We start from the raw sequence: 15,344 nt of genomic DNA, 5'->3' as shown, positions 1-15,344 counted from the left end.
CTATGAATATACCAAACTTTTACCTCAGGTAAATATAATTTCTTTATTGTCTGTTTTGCATAAGCCTTGTGGAAATGAATGGGAGTTGTACAACAGCATTACATTGCACAAGAAAACTTCAGGTAGATGGTGCCTCATGTTGTGCCAAATGTACCTGTTTCCTACTCACTTTTAATAGTGCTCAAAATCTTTTGCCTGAGCTGGGCACTTTACCTCATAAAATAGGACTGCTTCTGGATGGCACAACATGCCTGGTTGTTGTTGTTGTTGTTTAAGGGCACAACAATAGCAAAAAGAACTGTAATATTCAATCATTTTTCTTGCTCCCTCCCTCAGCACAGGCTCAGGTGCTAAATTCTTAGCTAAGTTATGGTCACAATTACACAGGCAAAATTTTTAAGTGTATTTCATATAACCCTGAGAGCAGGCTAAAGTGTGAGTTGGAGGGATGTGGTTGTCTTTGTCTGTGAAAACCTACTTGCATTTATAAAACATATACACAACATAGAAAACCCATAACAAAATACAAATACAAACTAGTATCCAAATGCTGACATAATACAAGTACAAAATCACCTTCCTTTCAAATCTTATATTTTCGCCTCATCATAAGTGTTTCATGGAGTCATGAGGAGATTATGACATTTTCAGGAGTTCTGTTAATTTTGTCATAGGCTGCTCCTTCAGCAAATGCTCTCAGAGTGGCTTACAAATATAACGCTCCCCCCTGACACACAATAAAACAAAAATTGAAATAAAATATCTTGCCACAACATAGCAATAAAATAAGGTAAAATGAAGACATAAAACCTCATCAAATACATAAAAGGCCTGGATAGGGTGACCATATGGAAAGGAGGACAGAGCTCCTGTATCTTTAACAGTTGTATTGAAAATGGAATTTCAGCAGGTGTCATTTGTATATATGGGGAACCTGGGGAAATTTCCTCTTCATCACAACAGTTTAAAGCTGCAGGGGCCCTGCCCTCTTTTAAATCTGGTCACTCTAGTATAGCTCATGCCCCTTTAACTGTTGTGATGAAGAGGGAATTTCACCAGGTTCCCCATATATACAAATGACACCTGCTGAATTTCCCTTTTCTATGCAGCTGTTAAAGATACAGGAGCCCTCTCCTCCTTTTCATATGGTCACCCTTGGCCTGGACAAATAAAAAGGGTTTCACAGGGTCCCAAAAAGAAAACAAGGATGGTGCCAGGCAGGCACATCTCTCAAGAAAGAGATTTCCAAAGACCGGGTGCCACAACAGAGAAGGCCTTGTCTCTTGTCATCAGCTGCCTCAGCTCAGAAGATGGCAGGACTTGCAGCAAGGCCTCAAAGGACTCATTTCCACTCACAAGACTAAAGGGGAAGCAGTCTCCCAAAATGTTAGGCTGGTTGTGTCAGCAAGGACTGTCTCTTCACATAAAAAGGAAAATCATTTGTTGGAAGGAGTACGAACTGCCGGTGGAGGCTTGGTGAACAGAGGGCATTGGCCTGGCCTGCGGCTGCCATTTCCCTCAGAATGATGGTCTCCACAAGCAGAGCAGCCCTGACAGCATCAGGCTCTCCCTCTTCCAGGTGATCAGCATCCAGGCTGAAGTCGAAGCGGCCAATTAGGTTGTTGAAATGGCAAAGCTGGGCAGGGGAGCAGCTAGTGTACATAGCGAGTGGGCAGTATCCCCGCAGGTGTACCTCCAGGCTAGTCAGATGGATGTAAGTCTTGAGGCAGCTGGGGCAGCGGTACAGGCATTGGCGCTCGTGCAGGCGCTGATGTAGCTTTAGGTGGATATGTTGGGTGAAACGGCTGTGGCATAGGCAGCATGCATAGGGCTTCACCCCGGAGTGCAGGCGCAGGTGGGTTTTTAGGTTGCTGCTACTGCTGAAGCATTTATGGCAGACCTGGGAAGAGGGAGATCAATTCTTGTATCATCCACAGATACATTATGGTAAAAAGTAGGGCTGAGATTGAAATGACAAGCACTGGATGATAGTAAGCCTTGAGCTTGCTTTGAAGTATTGCTTTTCTGAAATCAGCTAGAGCAGAATTAAAAGTATGGCTCCTCATAGCACTTAATATAATATGCTATAATGTCTCCCCCCATGGCTTCTGCAATGGTTTTCTGCAAACTTAATTAAATGTTTTTTCCCTTGCTTTCTGCCCTTAATTGTTTCATGTTCAGCGCTGTTCCACAATTGCTGAATTATTGGTGAATTGCACTGCAATTAAATCTGGCCCTGGCCCCCTGAGGGCACAAAGATGAAGCAAGTGTTCCTTTGCATTGCTCCTTCACCTCTAGCAGTACATGACAAGTACAAATTCAAAATGTGGGACTTTCCCTAGCATGCAAGTGCATTGGGTTAGATCCAGACTTCGTCACATTTAAATTAGACCTATTGAAATAAATGGGATGTAAGTTCATTGTGACTAATGTAAGTCCCATTGATTCTAATGAATATAACAAAGTCTGGATCTAGCCCACTGATAGGAAAAGCTTTGTTTACTAAATTTCCTTCTATCATGTAGTTGTTGATGGCGCATGCGCCCTGCCTGCCAGAAAAATTAAGTTGGGCAACCTTCCAGTTTCCCAGCACCGTTCTATAATTTCCCCCATTTGTTCTGTTCTAGGGTGACCATATGAAAAGGAGGAAAGGGCTCCTGTATCTAACAGTTGTATTGAAAAGGGAATTTTTGCAGGTGTCATTTGTATATATGGAGAACCTGGTGAAATTTCCTCTTCATCACAACAGTTAAAGCTGCAGGTGCCCTGCCCTCTTTTAAATCTGGTCACTCTAGTATAGATCCTGCAGCTTTAACTGAGGTGATGAAGAGGGAATTTCACCAGGTTCTCCATATATACAAATGACACCTGCTGAAATTCCCTTTTCTATGCAACTGTTAAAGATACAGAAGCCCGGTCCTCCTTTTCATATAATCACCCTAGATTCTGTTCTACTCCAAGTGATCAACAACTTAGTTTTCTTACCTGGCACTCATGTGGCTTCTCGCCTGTGTGCACTTGATGGTGTTTTTGCAGGTGAGCCAGCTGAGTGAAGCGTTTTTTACAGATCCGGCACTGAAAAGGCCTCTCACCACTGTGCACTCTCAGGTGGACCTGTTTGAGACAGTACAGTGTGAACTCATAAGGGATGGAAAATACGATGGATAACAAGAACAGACAAATATGTCAAGTTTGATTCCACCGAGTTCCTTATTTTTCTGACATTACATTTATGATGTCCTGTCTCTAAAAGAGCTTCTATATCTTTAAGAGTGGTATGATTAGCAGAAATTCTACCACATACAGCTTTTCTGATCAAAGTATTGCACTGATAGGAAGAGCCAAATCTAGTAGAGTTTTCTGCTCCCAAGCCACACTTAATGGTACAAAAGCCCTCTCAGTATTTGGATCTGGAAAACTTAGATGTTTTTGGTCAAGGCTGTTATGGAGCATATACCATGAGCCCTAAAGAATGCTAGACTCATTCCCTTGTTTCCCTTATGAGTCTCAGACATTGCTACAAGGCTCCTGTTCCAGGATGACTAGAACTCTGAACAGGATCACTCCTTTAAGGGCTGGGGATATATGACCACCATTTATTTATTTTTGCAAGTCTGAACATGTCTAAGGGCACAATCCTATTTATGATTAGACAAATATAAGTCCTACAACTCCCATCATCTCCCAGCCAGCCATTGTCATGTCTAGCCCTGCTCCCCCTGGGTTGGAAGAAGGTGTTTCAGGTGATCAATCAGAATCAGACTCTGAAGTAGAGGAGTCAGCGCCAGAAACAGGCCAGCCTTTACCAGTGGGGGGGAAAGCTCTCACGGGCTCTTCACCAGCTGGGAGTGAACCCTCTCCAGAGCTTAACTCATCAAGGGCAAATAATACACAGTCAGTGGGAAGCCAACATTCTTCCGAGAGGGAGAGCATGGAGAGGTTAGCCGATCCTAGAGTATGCCACAGACCAAAACAGGCGGAGCTAAAGGAAGGCAAGAGAAAGTTGGCCTGGCGGGTGTCCCGTCAGAAGCTGCCTCAGAACTAGTCTCTCTGAAGTTAACACGTCTTGGGAAAGGGCTTTCCATTCTTCTTGAAATGACAATTGTCTCACTTAGTTTGCATAGTTTTGCCTAAGGGAAAATTCCTAGAGATTAGACTCTGTTCAGGTGGGAAGAGATGTGGATTACTTAGCAGGCCTCATTATTGTCTCCCAAGAAGGCAGGAGGTTTTTTGAGAAACATGACAGCCGTGCCTTAATCTGTGATCATTTTTAACCCGTATGAAAAAAGCACAAGATGGATGTGTGGATGAAAACATAGGAAACTGACAGGGACCGGAAAAAGAGTGGTCCGTTCAAGCGTACTAATAAAAGGCTTGTCAAGTTGAAGCAGGGGAGGGATACCCTCTTCCTCATAACTCTGGGCTTCCTTCAGAAGGCAAATATTATTCACCCCTTGGTGCCCCTTATCAGTGGTAGCTCAGCTGCCCATTATTAGTAGTGTTATATACTTTAGAAGGGAAAGCAAAGGGGGGTACATTTGGGGATACCAGTGGAGTGGCCCCCTTCCTCACATGACCACAATCACTGAGAATCAAGCATACTTCTATCTCCACAGCCCCATTGTGGTGGCCAATGTCATGATGATGGCTTCGGCCCTCAAGGGTTTCCATAGACAAAGAGGTGCAGTTTTGGCTTCTACTGACTGCCTTGCCTCTCCCACTCAAACATAATGGTGTCAGAGTGCTCTTCTAAGGGAGGGTGGCCAGTGTGTTCCAGCGCTAATAGTCATCGTAATCATGTGGTACTGTCATTTCTTTAATTACCCTTTTACAACTATAATTTTAATACTGTTGATACAAGCATGTATATTTAGAAGTCTGTCCCACTGAAGCAAGTTAGGACGTATTAAAACCAGTCTAGTCATTATAGAGGCCCCTTAGAGCTTGGCAGGGGAGAAAGGCGAGGTGATTCCTTCCCCTGAGGTAAATGTTTGTGAGGGGAAAGTTGTTGACCCAAACACGGACTCATCTTTACCCACTAGTGAGTCATGGGCAGGGCAGGCATCTTGTTCACCCACACAACTGAGGCAACATAATAGTGCTGGTTTTTCTTCAAGGCAGCCACCCAGTGACAGGAGGGAGAAAACCCTGGAGACAGAGAGTAGAACCAACAGCAACCACTGCACAGCTGTCTTGCATCAAGGAGTTCAAGTGTCATGCAGACCCCCTGCCCAATGCTTCAGTTGGTAAATTTAGGCCTTGTGGGAAGATTAAGAGCATTAGACTACTCCTGATGGGGTGGATAACATGCATTCATGGGCTTGTTCTGATTTGTACATTGATGTTTCTAGATATACCTTGAGATTGGAAAGCTGCCCAAAGGCCTTGGCACAGACGTTGCACTCATATTTGATTTTGCCATTCTTCTTCTTCAGAGGGTAGGATGTAGATTTGCTGCATTCCTGTGACTCTGGTGGGTAGGTCTTTGGTGTACTGAGGTCAACAGTCTCATGCTGGTAGGGAAACCGGGAGGTAGGTTTCAACTGCTGAACTATGGAGCTGTGTGAAAGGGTGGGATGCCCATTGTCAGAGCCCAGCAATGAAAAGGTCCAGGCGTAGCGAGAGGAGAGTGAGCTCTGTGGTTTTTTAGTGTCTTGTTTTCCTTGTGGCAAATTGGGAAGGAAGACAGTTTGATACATCCCAGGATACAGAGGTGCTCCTTTCCCTAAGACATCCTGGGAAGACAAATGGAGTGGTGATATTTCTCTAGGGCTAGTCAGTGGCAGTCTTGATGGAAAAGAGAATGTTTGAGGAGGCGCTACAAATCTGGGGTAGTGGGCAGTGGCAGTGCTGTAGGCATAGTGAAAGGCTTCAGGCAGATTGCCAATGGGTTGGTACCCTGAACATGAGGAACAGAGGTTGCTGAGATGGAGTTCCTTCTGTAGTGAGGTAGTTGGGTTGTATGGGTAATAACTGAGGTCATGTGTTTTCTCTGAGCCCATGTGTCTTTGGCTTGGAGGATCAGATGCCTCGGATACAACTTCCTGGTCAGATGGACTGTGGGAAGAGTTAAGCTTCGTGGGCTTCTCTTTGACTCTACAAGGGGCCTGTGTCCTTGAATCAATGTTTTGGTTTTCTGCTGTCTTCCTTGGTGTTGTGTCTTGTTCTAGCTCTTCAGTGCTCTCTTCCTCATCATCATTTTTGTGCTTCTTTGGGTAAATACCTGTGTATTTTTGGTCACTTCTAGAGTCATTCTGTGGCAGTCTAGTGCCCATCTCAGGAAAAGGCTCTACCAGGAAATCTCTCAGATCTAGAAATTCTGCAAAGAAACAGGAAAATCTGTTTTTATTGGAACTCTTAATCTTGACAGTTATTTTTTACTTAAGAGAAATGAAATAGTAATATGATATATATAAGAACACACACATTTATATTAAATTTCATGATGTTGAAATGTATCTGCCACAGAGCCAAAGGTCTATCTAAAAACAGAAAGAAAGCCAAATATCTATCTATCTATCTATCTATCTATCATCTATCTATCTTTTTTTAAAACTATCTGCCTCAGATATCAGGTTCTATGGGACTAGGTAGCTCTGATGGCCCCTTCTCCTTTACAAACACCTATAGGTTGGAGTGATTTGTAACAAAGAAAGGACAGGAGGAAATGCTTAAACCTTCTACTTGTTCTATGAAACTCTCCCTCTTATCCAACTGTTTTTACCCAGGGGTAATACAAAGACACTACTATCAAGCTACCAAAATCCAGACTAGCATAATCTGCCACAAGCACAAAGTTATATATCAAAATATGTGCAGCAGAGCCAATAAGGCAAGCACATTATCTCATCCCCAGACTAAACATCAAGACACAGAGATATGTACCATATTATCAGGGAATTAAGCATTTGTAAAATGGGTACATTTTTCTAACCTCACCTGGAAGAAAGGTAGGAAAATATTCCCATTTTATAGATGGAGTATGCCAGTGAATTTTAATTTTCTTAACGTTATTATAGTCTTCTGTTAACCTAAGACAAGTAAAAGGTTAAATACGGAGACTCCAAGTTAATAACAACTAGGTAGGCCAAGCCTACTATGAGTTCCATCCCTGCTTTTACTCCTACATGGTCTGCTTTTGCATAATAAATGTAGGTCCGGTAGGGGGGTGCGAGGTTAAGAAAAAAAGCAACTGGCAAGGACTTAACCCATGTCCCATATAAGTGAGCTCCCCCAAAGTGTATTTTGCAAGGGAAAAGAGTCCTTTGGGGCTTCATTGCACACAATTGCAGTGTAACATGTAGCTTGGTCTTAGGAGAGAGAAACTACAGTGAAGGACATATCAGTACTACAGACTTAAATAAGTTCTTTGTAGAAAACCATGGGAATTGTACTTCTGTGGAGGGAATAGTAGCGTTAGGGCTCAATTAGCAGAATTCTTGCATCTCATCAGACAACAGTTCTCAAGATTCCTTGGGGGAAGCAAAGATAGTTAAAGAAGTAGAAAACTAATTGCAGTTTTTAGGGTAGTTATGCCCAGTCCAGTGGCCTTGATTATTAGTAATAATGGAACTGCAATCTGGAGGTGAAGGCTGGCAGAATATTAGAGAACATCAGCAGAATATTAGATAGGGTGACATTATGGATTAGTTTTTGTGAACCGCCCAGGGAGCTTTGACTATTGGGCGGTATAAAAATGCAATAAATAAATAAATGGAAAGGAGGACAGGGCTCCTGTATCTTTAATAGTTAAGTAGAAAAGGGAATTTCAGCAGCTGTCGTTTGTCTGCATGCAGCACCTGATGAAATTCCCTCTTCATCACAACAGGTAAAGCTGCAGGAGCCCTGCCCTCTTTTGCATCTGGTCAAGAGGGCTGGGCTCCTGCAGCTTTACCTGTTGCAATGAAGATAGAATTTCACCAGGTGCTGCATGCAGACAAATGACACCTGCTGAAATTCCCTTTTCTACTTAACTATTAAAGTTACCGGAGCCCTGTCCTCTTTTCCATATGGTCACTCTATATTAGAGACTGTTTCTTAGAAATAAACTCCTTCCATCTCTACAGGCTGGATGATGTGGAGTTGGTGAATGCTGATGCATTCATCCTGTCGGGCCTGGAACAAGACAACCCTTGCCCAATTCTTGTCTCTTAAGATATTAGCAAGAGGGGTGTGCGCATCGTACAGCTCTCTCACCTGGTTTAGTTGACAACTCCCTTGAGAGCAAGCACTGGGTGTGCCTGGATACCCCATGGGTGTACCAAACCAAAAGTTCAGCTCCAGCCAAGATGGGTGTTACGGTGTAGAAATAGATCTCCAGATTGTGCTGGTAAGCCATCAGGTTCTGGGCTGGACGGATAGGAGCTGGATTCACGAAGCACATCCAGTTACTGCAATAGGGGTCATTCACATCAAGAATGTGATGAAGCTTTCCTTCTGCAGAGAAAACCTGAGCAGGAAGAAGAGATGGTGGTGGAGGGACGAGGGGGATGACATCATGTATTAGATGTAAGCCCTTCTTCAGCTAGATCCCCTTTCTGAAGATACACACGAAAAGGGCCTTGCCAACCCCCTCGAGTTAGAAATCAGATGCTTATAGGATAATTGATAGAAATATGATTTCTGATAGATCCCTTAACAAAGAAATCGTACCTGGCAGATAAGCTTGTAACACTTCAGTCATGTGGGGTTTATATGTCATATATTGCAAATGGCCCAGCAGAATTAAAAGAAAGAAAGAAAGAATCTCTCTCTCTCTCTCTCTCTCTCTCTCTCTCTCTCACACACACACACACACACACACACACACACACCTGCAATTGGAAAATAAGTTTGCTGGTTGGGGAATACTGGGAGTTGTACACTTTTCTCTGTCTAAACATGCATAGGATTGTGCCTTTAAGCTGCTATATTTGAAAGCATTTGCATTGGCCATGGTGTGTGTCTGCTTGTTGGCAGGTACGATTCTTTTATCTGGCCTAATAGGGAGCCATTATGTGTTCTGTGTCCATTACTCACCCTCCAGAAGTGCTTCCAATCCATGTTCTTTGAAATATCGTCTCCAGTGTAGGTCTTCCCAACCAACGGTCCAAAGTGGGTGCCTTGCGGGATGCACTCTCTACTGATCACACCCATTATCTGAAGAAGTACCATAAGTTTGTCACTGCAGGTTAGGTCTCTTGGTCCTCCTTCCCATTATCTGGGTCCTCCAATATTTGGAAGATTTGCATATGTGGTTGGATCTTGCTTTGAATAAAGCATATGTTTTAACATATATAGGCAGTTAAAATATGTGGTTTATACAAAACGTTTTCTATGCACATGTGCACACATAGAAAATTGGGGATATCATGACCCCAGACTTGAAGCCTGAAGCTCTAGAAACCCATATATTGCTTAGCTTCTCTGCATGGTGGAAGAAAAGCTCCCTTGCATGATTGATCATCCTCCCACCTGATCAAGATGCCCTTAAACATTTGTTTATATCCAAATTTCCCTCCAAGTATCTCAAGGCAGCATACACGTTTCTCTTTCCTTCCCTGTGTATCCTCATAACTAGGGTGACCAACTGTCAGGATTTCCCCGGATTTGTCCTGGTTTTTGTTCTTTCCATGGTGTCAGGGGGGATTTTCAATAATTTTCAATAATGTCCTGGAATGACACACCTTCCCCTTTAAGGCTGCCATTAGCATGGCAGGAGGGAGTGACATGCTTTCTTGAGGCACATCATTCCCCCACCCCGAGCTCCAATTGAGGTCTTAAAGGGGAAAGTGGGTCATTCATGGACATTATAGAAAAGGCCCCAATTGGAGTGGGTGGTGGTGGTGCAGAATGAAATCCTTTCCCCTCCTCCACTCCAATCGGGTTCTTTAAGGTGGCGGGGGAATAACGTACTTTCTGCAGGACTCAGAAAGCTGCTTCCCCCCCCACACACTAGGTGTCCTCTTTTTTGGTTTCCCAAATATGGTCACCCTACTCATAACAATCCTGCGAGAAAGTATAGGCTGAGAGACAGTGACTGGCCCAAGGCTAAGGCTGCAATCCTATATCCACTTACCTGGGAGTAGGCCCCATTGAACTCAATGGGACTTACTCCTGAGTAGAGATGCATAGAATTGTACTGTAAGTGAGTTTCATGGGTTGAATAGGCATTTGAACCCTGGTCTCCCAGGTAGGATGGCCACTTGCACATTACCAAAAAAGACAACAAAGTAGGATACAGATCTGCATAACATTTGCACATGGATATACACACATACATTTAGAAATAACGGATTAGATCCGGATCTAGCCATACTTCAAGGAGGGCAATTGAAATCAATGAGACAACATGGCTGTGACTAATTGAAGACCCATTAATTTCAACCCATCTAAGTATCACTGAAGCTAGATCTAACCTGACGACTAATTTAAATACAATACGGCTCACCGTAGTGGGAAATACCTGTTGGCCAGGTGCTAATTGTCGATGGGCAGCTTCAAGGTCAGGCCCTGCTCTCTCTCCTTATGGTTGTTTATCTTTAAAACTTAGTTGAACTGGACCTCCCTTCAAATAGAAGACTGTCCTCTGTAAAGTAGGTCATATGGCCACCAGGTCCCAGCCCAACGTTGTAACTACTACACCGTACCGACTCTCTGTTTTTTGTTTTACCCTCCTATACTTTGGTGAGAAGAAGCTGGGTGTGCAGAGGCCGTTCCTGTGTGAGTATCTCAGATGCCTGCAGTCAGCACAGCTGCATTGCTTGGAGTCCTCTTTTCTTTCCATGGTCAGAAAAGAGTTGACCACTGTATGAGTGGCATCTGCTAATGATCTGGAAATGTAGGGCCAGGCAAATTTGGTAGGGATTTCCAGACATGGTTCTATTGTCAACCTTGTGGAGACCTGCCACAGCCTGTACCCATGTACAGAGCTGAGGCTGGGGTGAGGTGAGGTGGGGAGGAGGAAATGGCAGAGGCTGACAGGGTACAGATTAGAAAATGTGTGGCTGTGTCTTGGGGAAAGGGTGCAAAAGATGGGGGTGAGGACTAGGGAAGGGGTGCAAAGCTGAGCCCAGGGGAACACAGAGGAGGGCCAGGATCTCTTCTCAATCATACCAGAGTGCGGGACACAGAATAATGGGTTCAAGTTACAGGAAGCCAGATTCTGGCTGGACATCAGGAAAAACTTCCTGACCATTAGAGCAGTACGACAATGGAACCAATAACTTAGGGAGGTGGTGGGCTCTCCCACACTAGAGGCCTTCAAGAGGCAGCTGGACAACCATCTGTCAGGGAGGCTTTAAGGTGGATTCCTGCATTGAACAGGGGGTTGGACTCGATGGCCTTATAGGTTCCTTCCAACTGTACTATTCTATGATTTTGGTTTTGGATTATGATTTTGGATTGTGGTTTTGTTTTATTCTGTACAGCGCCATGAAAATTGATGGCGCTTTATAAATAAATATTAATAATAATAATAATTCTAGGGACACCACAGCTAAATATCTACCCTGGGAGGACTGCTGCTCTGACCTGATTGTTGTTGTTGTGCCAGAAGGCCAGCTTCTGGGGCAAAGAGGCTTGTGCCAGCGGAAGATTAGCGTGTAGCTCGGACAGCTGGTCCTTCACCACGTAGGTGCATCGCTCCTCAAATGCCTGCTCCCTCCAAGGTATCCTGGCTTCTTCTTTCATCCTTGTCTTCTCAGTCCAGCCACAATATGAAGAGTAGAGTCTGGCACAACTGTGGGGAACAGTTATACATTGTTAAACCCAGATAATTGGAGCTGTGTGACAACCCTGGGAGTCACATATTGAAGCCTAGGCTATGTCCACAAATATTGATTTGATTTGATTTATTACATTTATATACCGCCCCATAGCTGAAGCTCTATTGGTGGTGGTGTGTTTTTTCTTTACTCAAATTATTTGTTATTTAAAAGGTTAAAAAACCATAACAAATCAAACAAAGATGAACTTATATTTTTATAACTAACTCTTGCAGGGGAGGGAGATATAAATCTCAAAGTGGAAAGAGAAAGGGGAAGACAAAAAGGGAATAAAGACAGAAAGAAGGAAAAAAGAGTGGAGGAGCAGAAACTGTTCACCATTTATAAACATGGACTCACTGCATTGGCCTTATTCACGAACAGTGGTGCAGTTAGGGAATTTTAGACCCTGGACTTAATTGTCTAACTGGGGGAGGGGGGCTCTTTAGAAGGCAATGTGTGTTACCTAATTTAGTTCAAAATGTGGCAATCCAGCCCTGTGTTTGGGGGCCCTCCTGCTAATTTTGCTTAGTGGGACCCTGACTTCTGCCCCAAAGTCTTATCCTGATGGCACCATTGTTCATAAATGCGTAGTTTATGCTTGTTCTGGCTTTTGCAGTTTCCGAAGCTATGTCTGCCCAAGTGGCACTGTGCTGTTGATTGAATATGTCTGCACAGGATGACCATAAGAACTGGTAAGTGTTGTCTTGATTTATTTTCTTATATATAACAGTGTTTATCTATAGCCAAGACTGATGATCGTTCTTTCATTCATTGAGAGCGATAGGGATATGAATAATGTTGAACGATCAGTCTCTTAGCAATCAACACCATCCTATCCTAAAAAGCAAACAAACACGTTTAAGGCATGGCCAACTCCCATGCTGGCAACTATTGGCTCACTTCTGTACTGTTATGACAAATGCAGTCTGAGAACTGAAGAACAATTATGCTTTATGTAATTAAATTCATGTCATTCATGGATTTGCGCAAGCAGTATTGAAAACCCCCTGGATATTAAAGATGATTAAGAAAAGAGTGCAATTATGAAGGCATTTTTTTTTATAGGGCAAGTGTCTCCAGAAAACCTCCGAATAGCATGGGTATGGAGGAAAAAAATAAGTAGCTTAGAATAGAAATTGCACTCTCCCTCATTCCTAAGACAACACAAGAATTTATTTATTTATTTATTTATTTGTTAAATTTATATACTGCCCCATAGCCAAAGCTCTTTGGGTGGTTTACATAAGTTAAAAACAGTGAACGTTAAAAAGTATACAAAATTTAAAACCATCAAAAATATTAAAACAACAGTATAAAAGAGTATCCATTTTTAAACAACAACAAGGCAAGGGTTTTTTTGTTTGTGTTTTGGTGGAGAAAGTCTGAAGAACATTTTCAGTCCCCTGAAATTCCTCCCACCCACCCCAATGATCATCCATGAAAATTATGTTCAGGCCTAGAAATTTGCAATAAGGTTTTATTGAAACCTACACAAGCATTGGGAAGGGGGCTTGTTATCACAAGACAATTGTTGGTAGTAGAATAAGGAAGATCTATCCCACCTAAAATGATCAAGGGGCTGGAGAAACTCCCCTACGAGGAAAGGTTACAATAGCTGGGATTGTTTAGCTTGGGAAAAAGGTGAGTAAGGGGAGACATGATAGAGGCGTACAAAATTCCTGGAGGAGAAGGCAATCAATGGCTACTAGTCCTGATGCCTCTATGCTACCTCCAGAAATTAGAGGCAGTAAACCTATGTAGTAGCAGTATAGCAATTGCTGGGGAACATGGCCATGGATATACTATTGCACTTATGTCCTGCTTGTGGGTTTCTTGTGGGCTGCTGGTTGGCCACTGTGTGAACGGAATGCTGGACTAGATGGACCCTTGGTCTGATCCAGTATGACTTTTCTTATATTCATATGGTATGGGCGTGCTCTATTCTCACCAACCTCTTGGAAAAGGTGCTGAAGGTTTGTATTACTGGATAGTGGGAGTGCTACCCTGACGATTGTCTTGGATCTCTGTGGCTTTTGATACAATCAGCCATTGTATCCTTCTGGACTGCCTGGACAATTTCGGTATACATGATACTGCTCTTCAGTAGTTTGTTCCTGCCCTGCCCTGTTCTGTGCCATGGACTTTGGTCAGCGGGGTACCACAGTACTCTATCTTGTCTCTCACACTTTTTAATATCTACCTGAAATTGCTGGGTAAGATCATCTGGAACTTTGGCCTGAGATGTCCCCAATATGCAGATGACACACAGATCTATTCTCTATGGCCCCAGATACATTACCAAAAATGAGCAAGGCATCAATTTTAGCAAGCTGAAATGTAATCCAGACAAGGCGGAGGCATTATTAGGCAACAACATAGGTGCTTCAGGTGCGGTGGTTCATCCTGTTCTGGATGGGGTTGCAGGTACATAGCTTGGGGATAATCTTTGACCCATTACTTTCTGTTAATGCTCATATGCAGCAGTTGCTGGGAGTGCTAGGCTACAAGACCACCTGCAGCCTTACCTGGAGAAAGCAGATTTGATGCTCTCTTTTTTCTCTCTATTGGGAATGCGTAAGCGGCCACCCTAGTCTCCAGTGCTCTCTTACCCAAAGGAAACTTAACTTGGTAGTACTGCTCCTAGAACATCTCACTGTTTAGGGAGACGTGATAAGCATGTAACCGTCAGTTTTTGCTTAACCTATTTACTAGTGAACAAACCCAGTAGTGTGGTGGTTGGAATAGCCTTTAGTCTGATACATTGATGACTTCAAGCAAAGTCACAGAGCTGTCGGAGTAGAGCATGTATGCAATGGCTAGGGAACCATCTGGTGACCAAAGATGGTACTGCAGGCTTCAAACACAAGGACATGTTTATTAATTAAAATTAATTAATGTGTTTTTTTAAAAAAACAAATAACCCAGAGGTTCACACCACTAAGGTTCCAATAGTATGTGTACCATGTTTCAGGTGTCTAGGTTTCATGGTCTTGGAACTATAGCATAGACAGACATCTTCCTTTATTATTATAGATGTATTTATTGCACTTTTATCCCAGCCTTCTTCTTTTATTATAGTGGAGGTTTGGTGGCTCTGATTTTGGTGGGGCTGTGAATCCATTCTGGGTTTCAGTCAGAACCAGCCAGAACTCTAAAGAAGCTATCCAAGGTGTTGAAAGTATTTTGGGGATAGGGTCCAGCCCCTTGGACAGCTTCTTTAGGATCCTGGTTGGTTCTGGCTGAAACCTGGGATGGATTTACACCTTTACTGAAATTAGAGACACTCCCCTGCACTGGTTTATCCTCACAGCAACTCTATGAGGTAGGTAGATAGCGTCTGGCTGAAGGTCACCTTGTAAGCTTGATGACTGAGTAGGGATTTGAACCCAAATATCACCGGTCCTCATCGGATGCTCTAAGCATGATGTTTAATCACAGACACAGAAGTTCCTAGAGACCACTGATCTATGCATGGGTGCTGAGAAAGAGGAAGAAAAGAAACCACCCATGAAGGAATTGCTCTTTTGATGTGGGAATAGCAAGACATCCAACACCATAGCTGATAGATGTAGAGTAATTTGGAACCCATCAGGTCGG

General features: G+C 43.3%; 1 protein-coding gene across 1 annotated transcript; it reads right to left on the bottom strand.

Moving 5' to 3' along the window:
* Positions 1–1,387: 1,387 nt before the first annotated feature.
* Positions 1,388–11,670, bottom strand: ZNF683 (zinc finger protein 683). The gene is made up of 6 exons (XM_063140580.1): positions 11,512–11,670; positions 9,019–9,138; positions 8,197–8,449; positions 5,358–6,319; positions 2,986–3,114; positions 1,388–1,900 (listed from the first exon to the last, which is right to left on the bottom strand). The coding sequence occupies exons 1-6, from the start codon at positions 11,668–11,670 to the stop codon at positions 1,388–1,390; spliced, it is 2,136 nt and encodes a 711-aa protein (XP_062996650.1).
* Positions 11,671–15,344: the final 3,674 nt, after the last annotated feature.

Source organism: Elgaria multicarinata, chromosome 13 (assembly GCF_023053635.1).
Source record: "Elgaria multicarinata webbii isolate HBS135686 ecotype San Diego chromosome 13, rElgMul1.1.pri, whole genome shotgun sequence".
NCBI classification, from domain to species: domain Eukaryota; kingdom Metazoa; phylum Chordata; class Lepidosauria; order Squamata; family Anguidae; genus Elgaria; species Elgaria multicarinata.
Note: the sequence above shows the minus strand (reverse complement) of the source record. Positions and strands in the feature narration are given on the sequence as shown.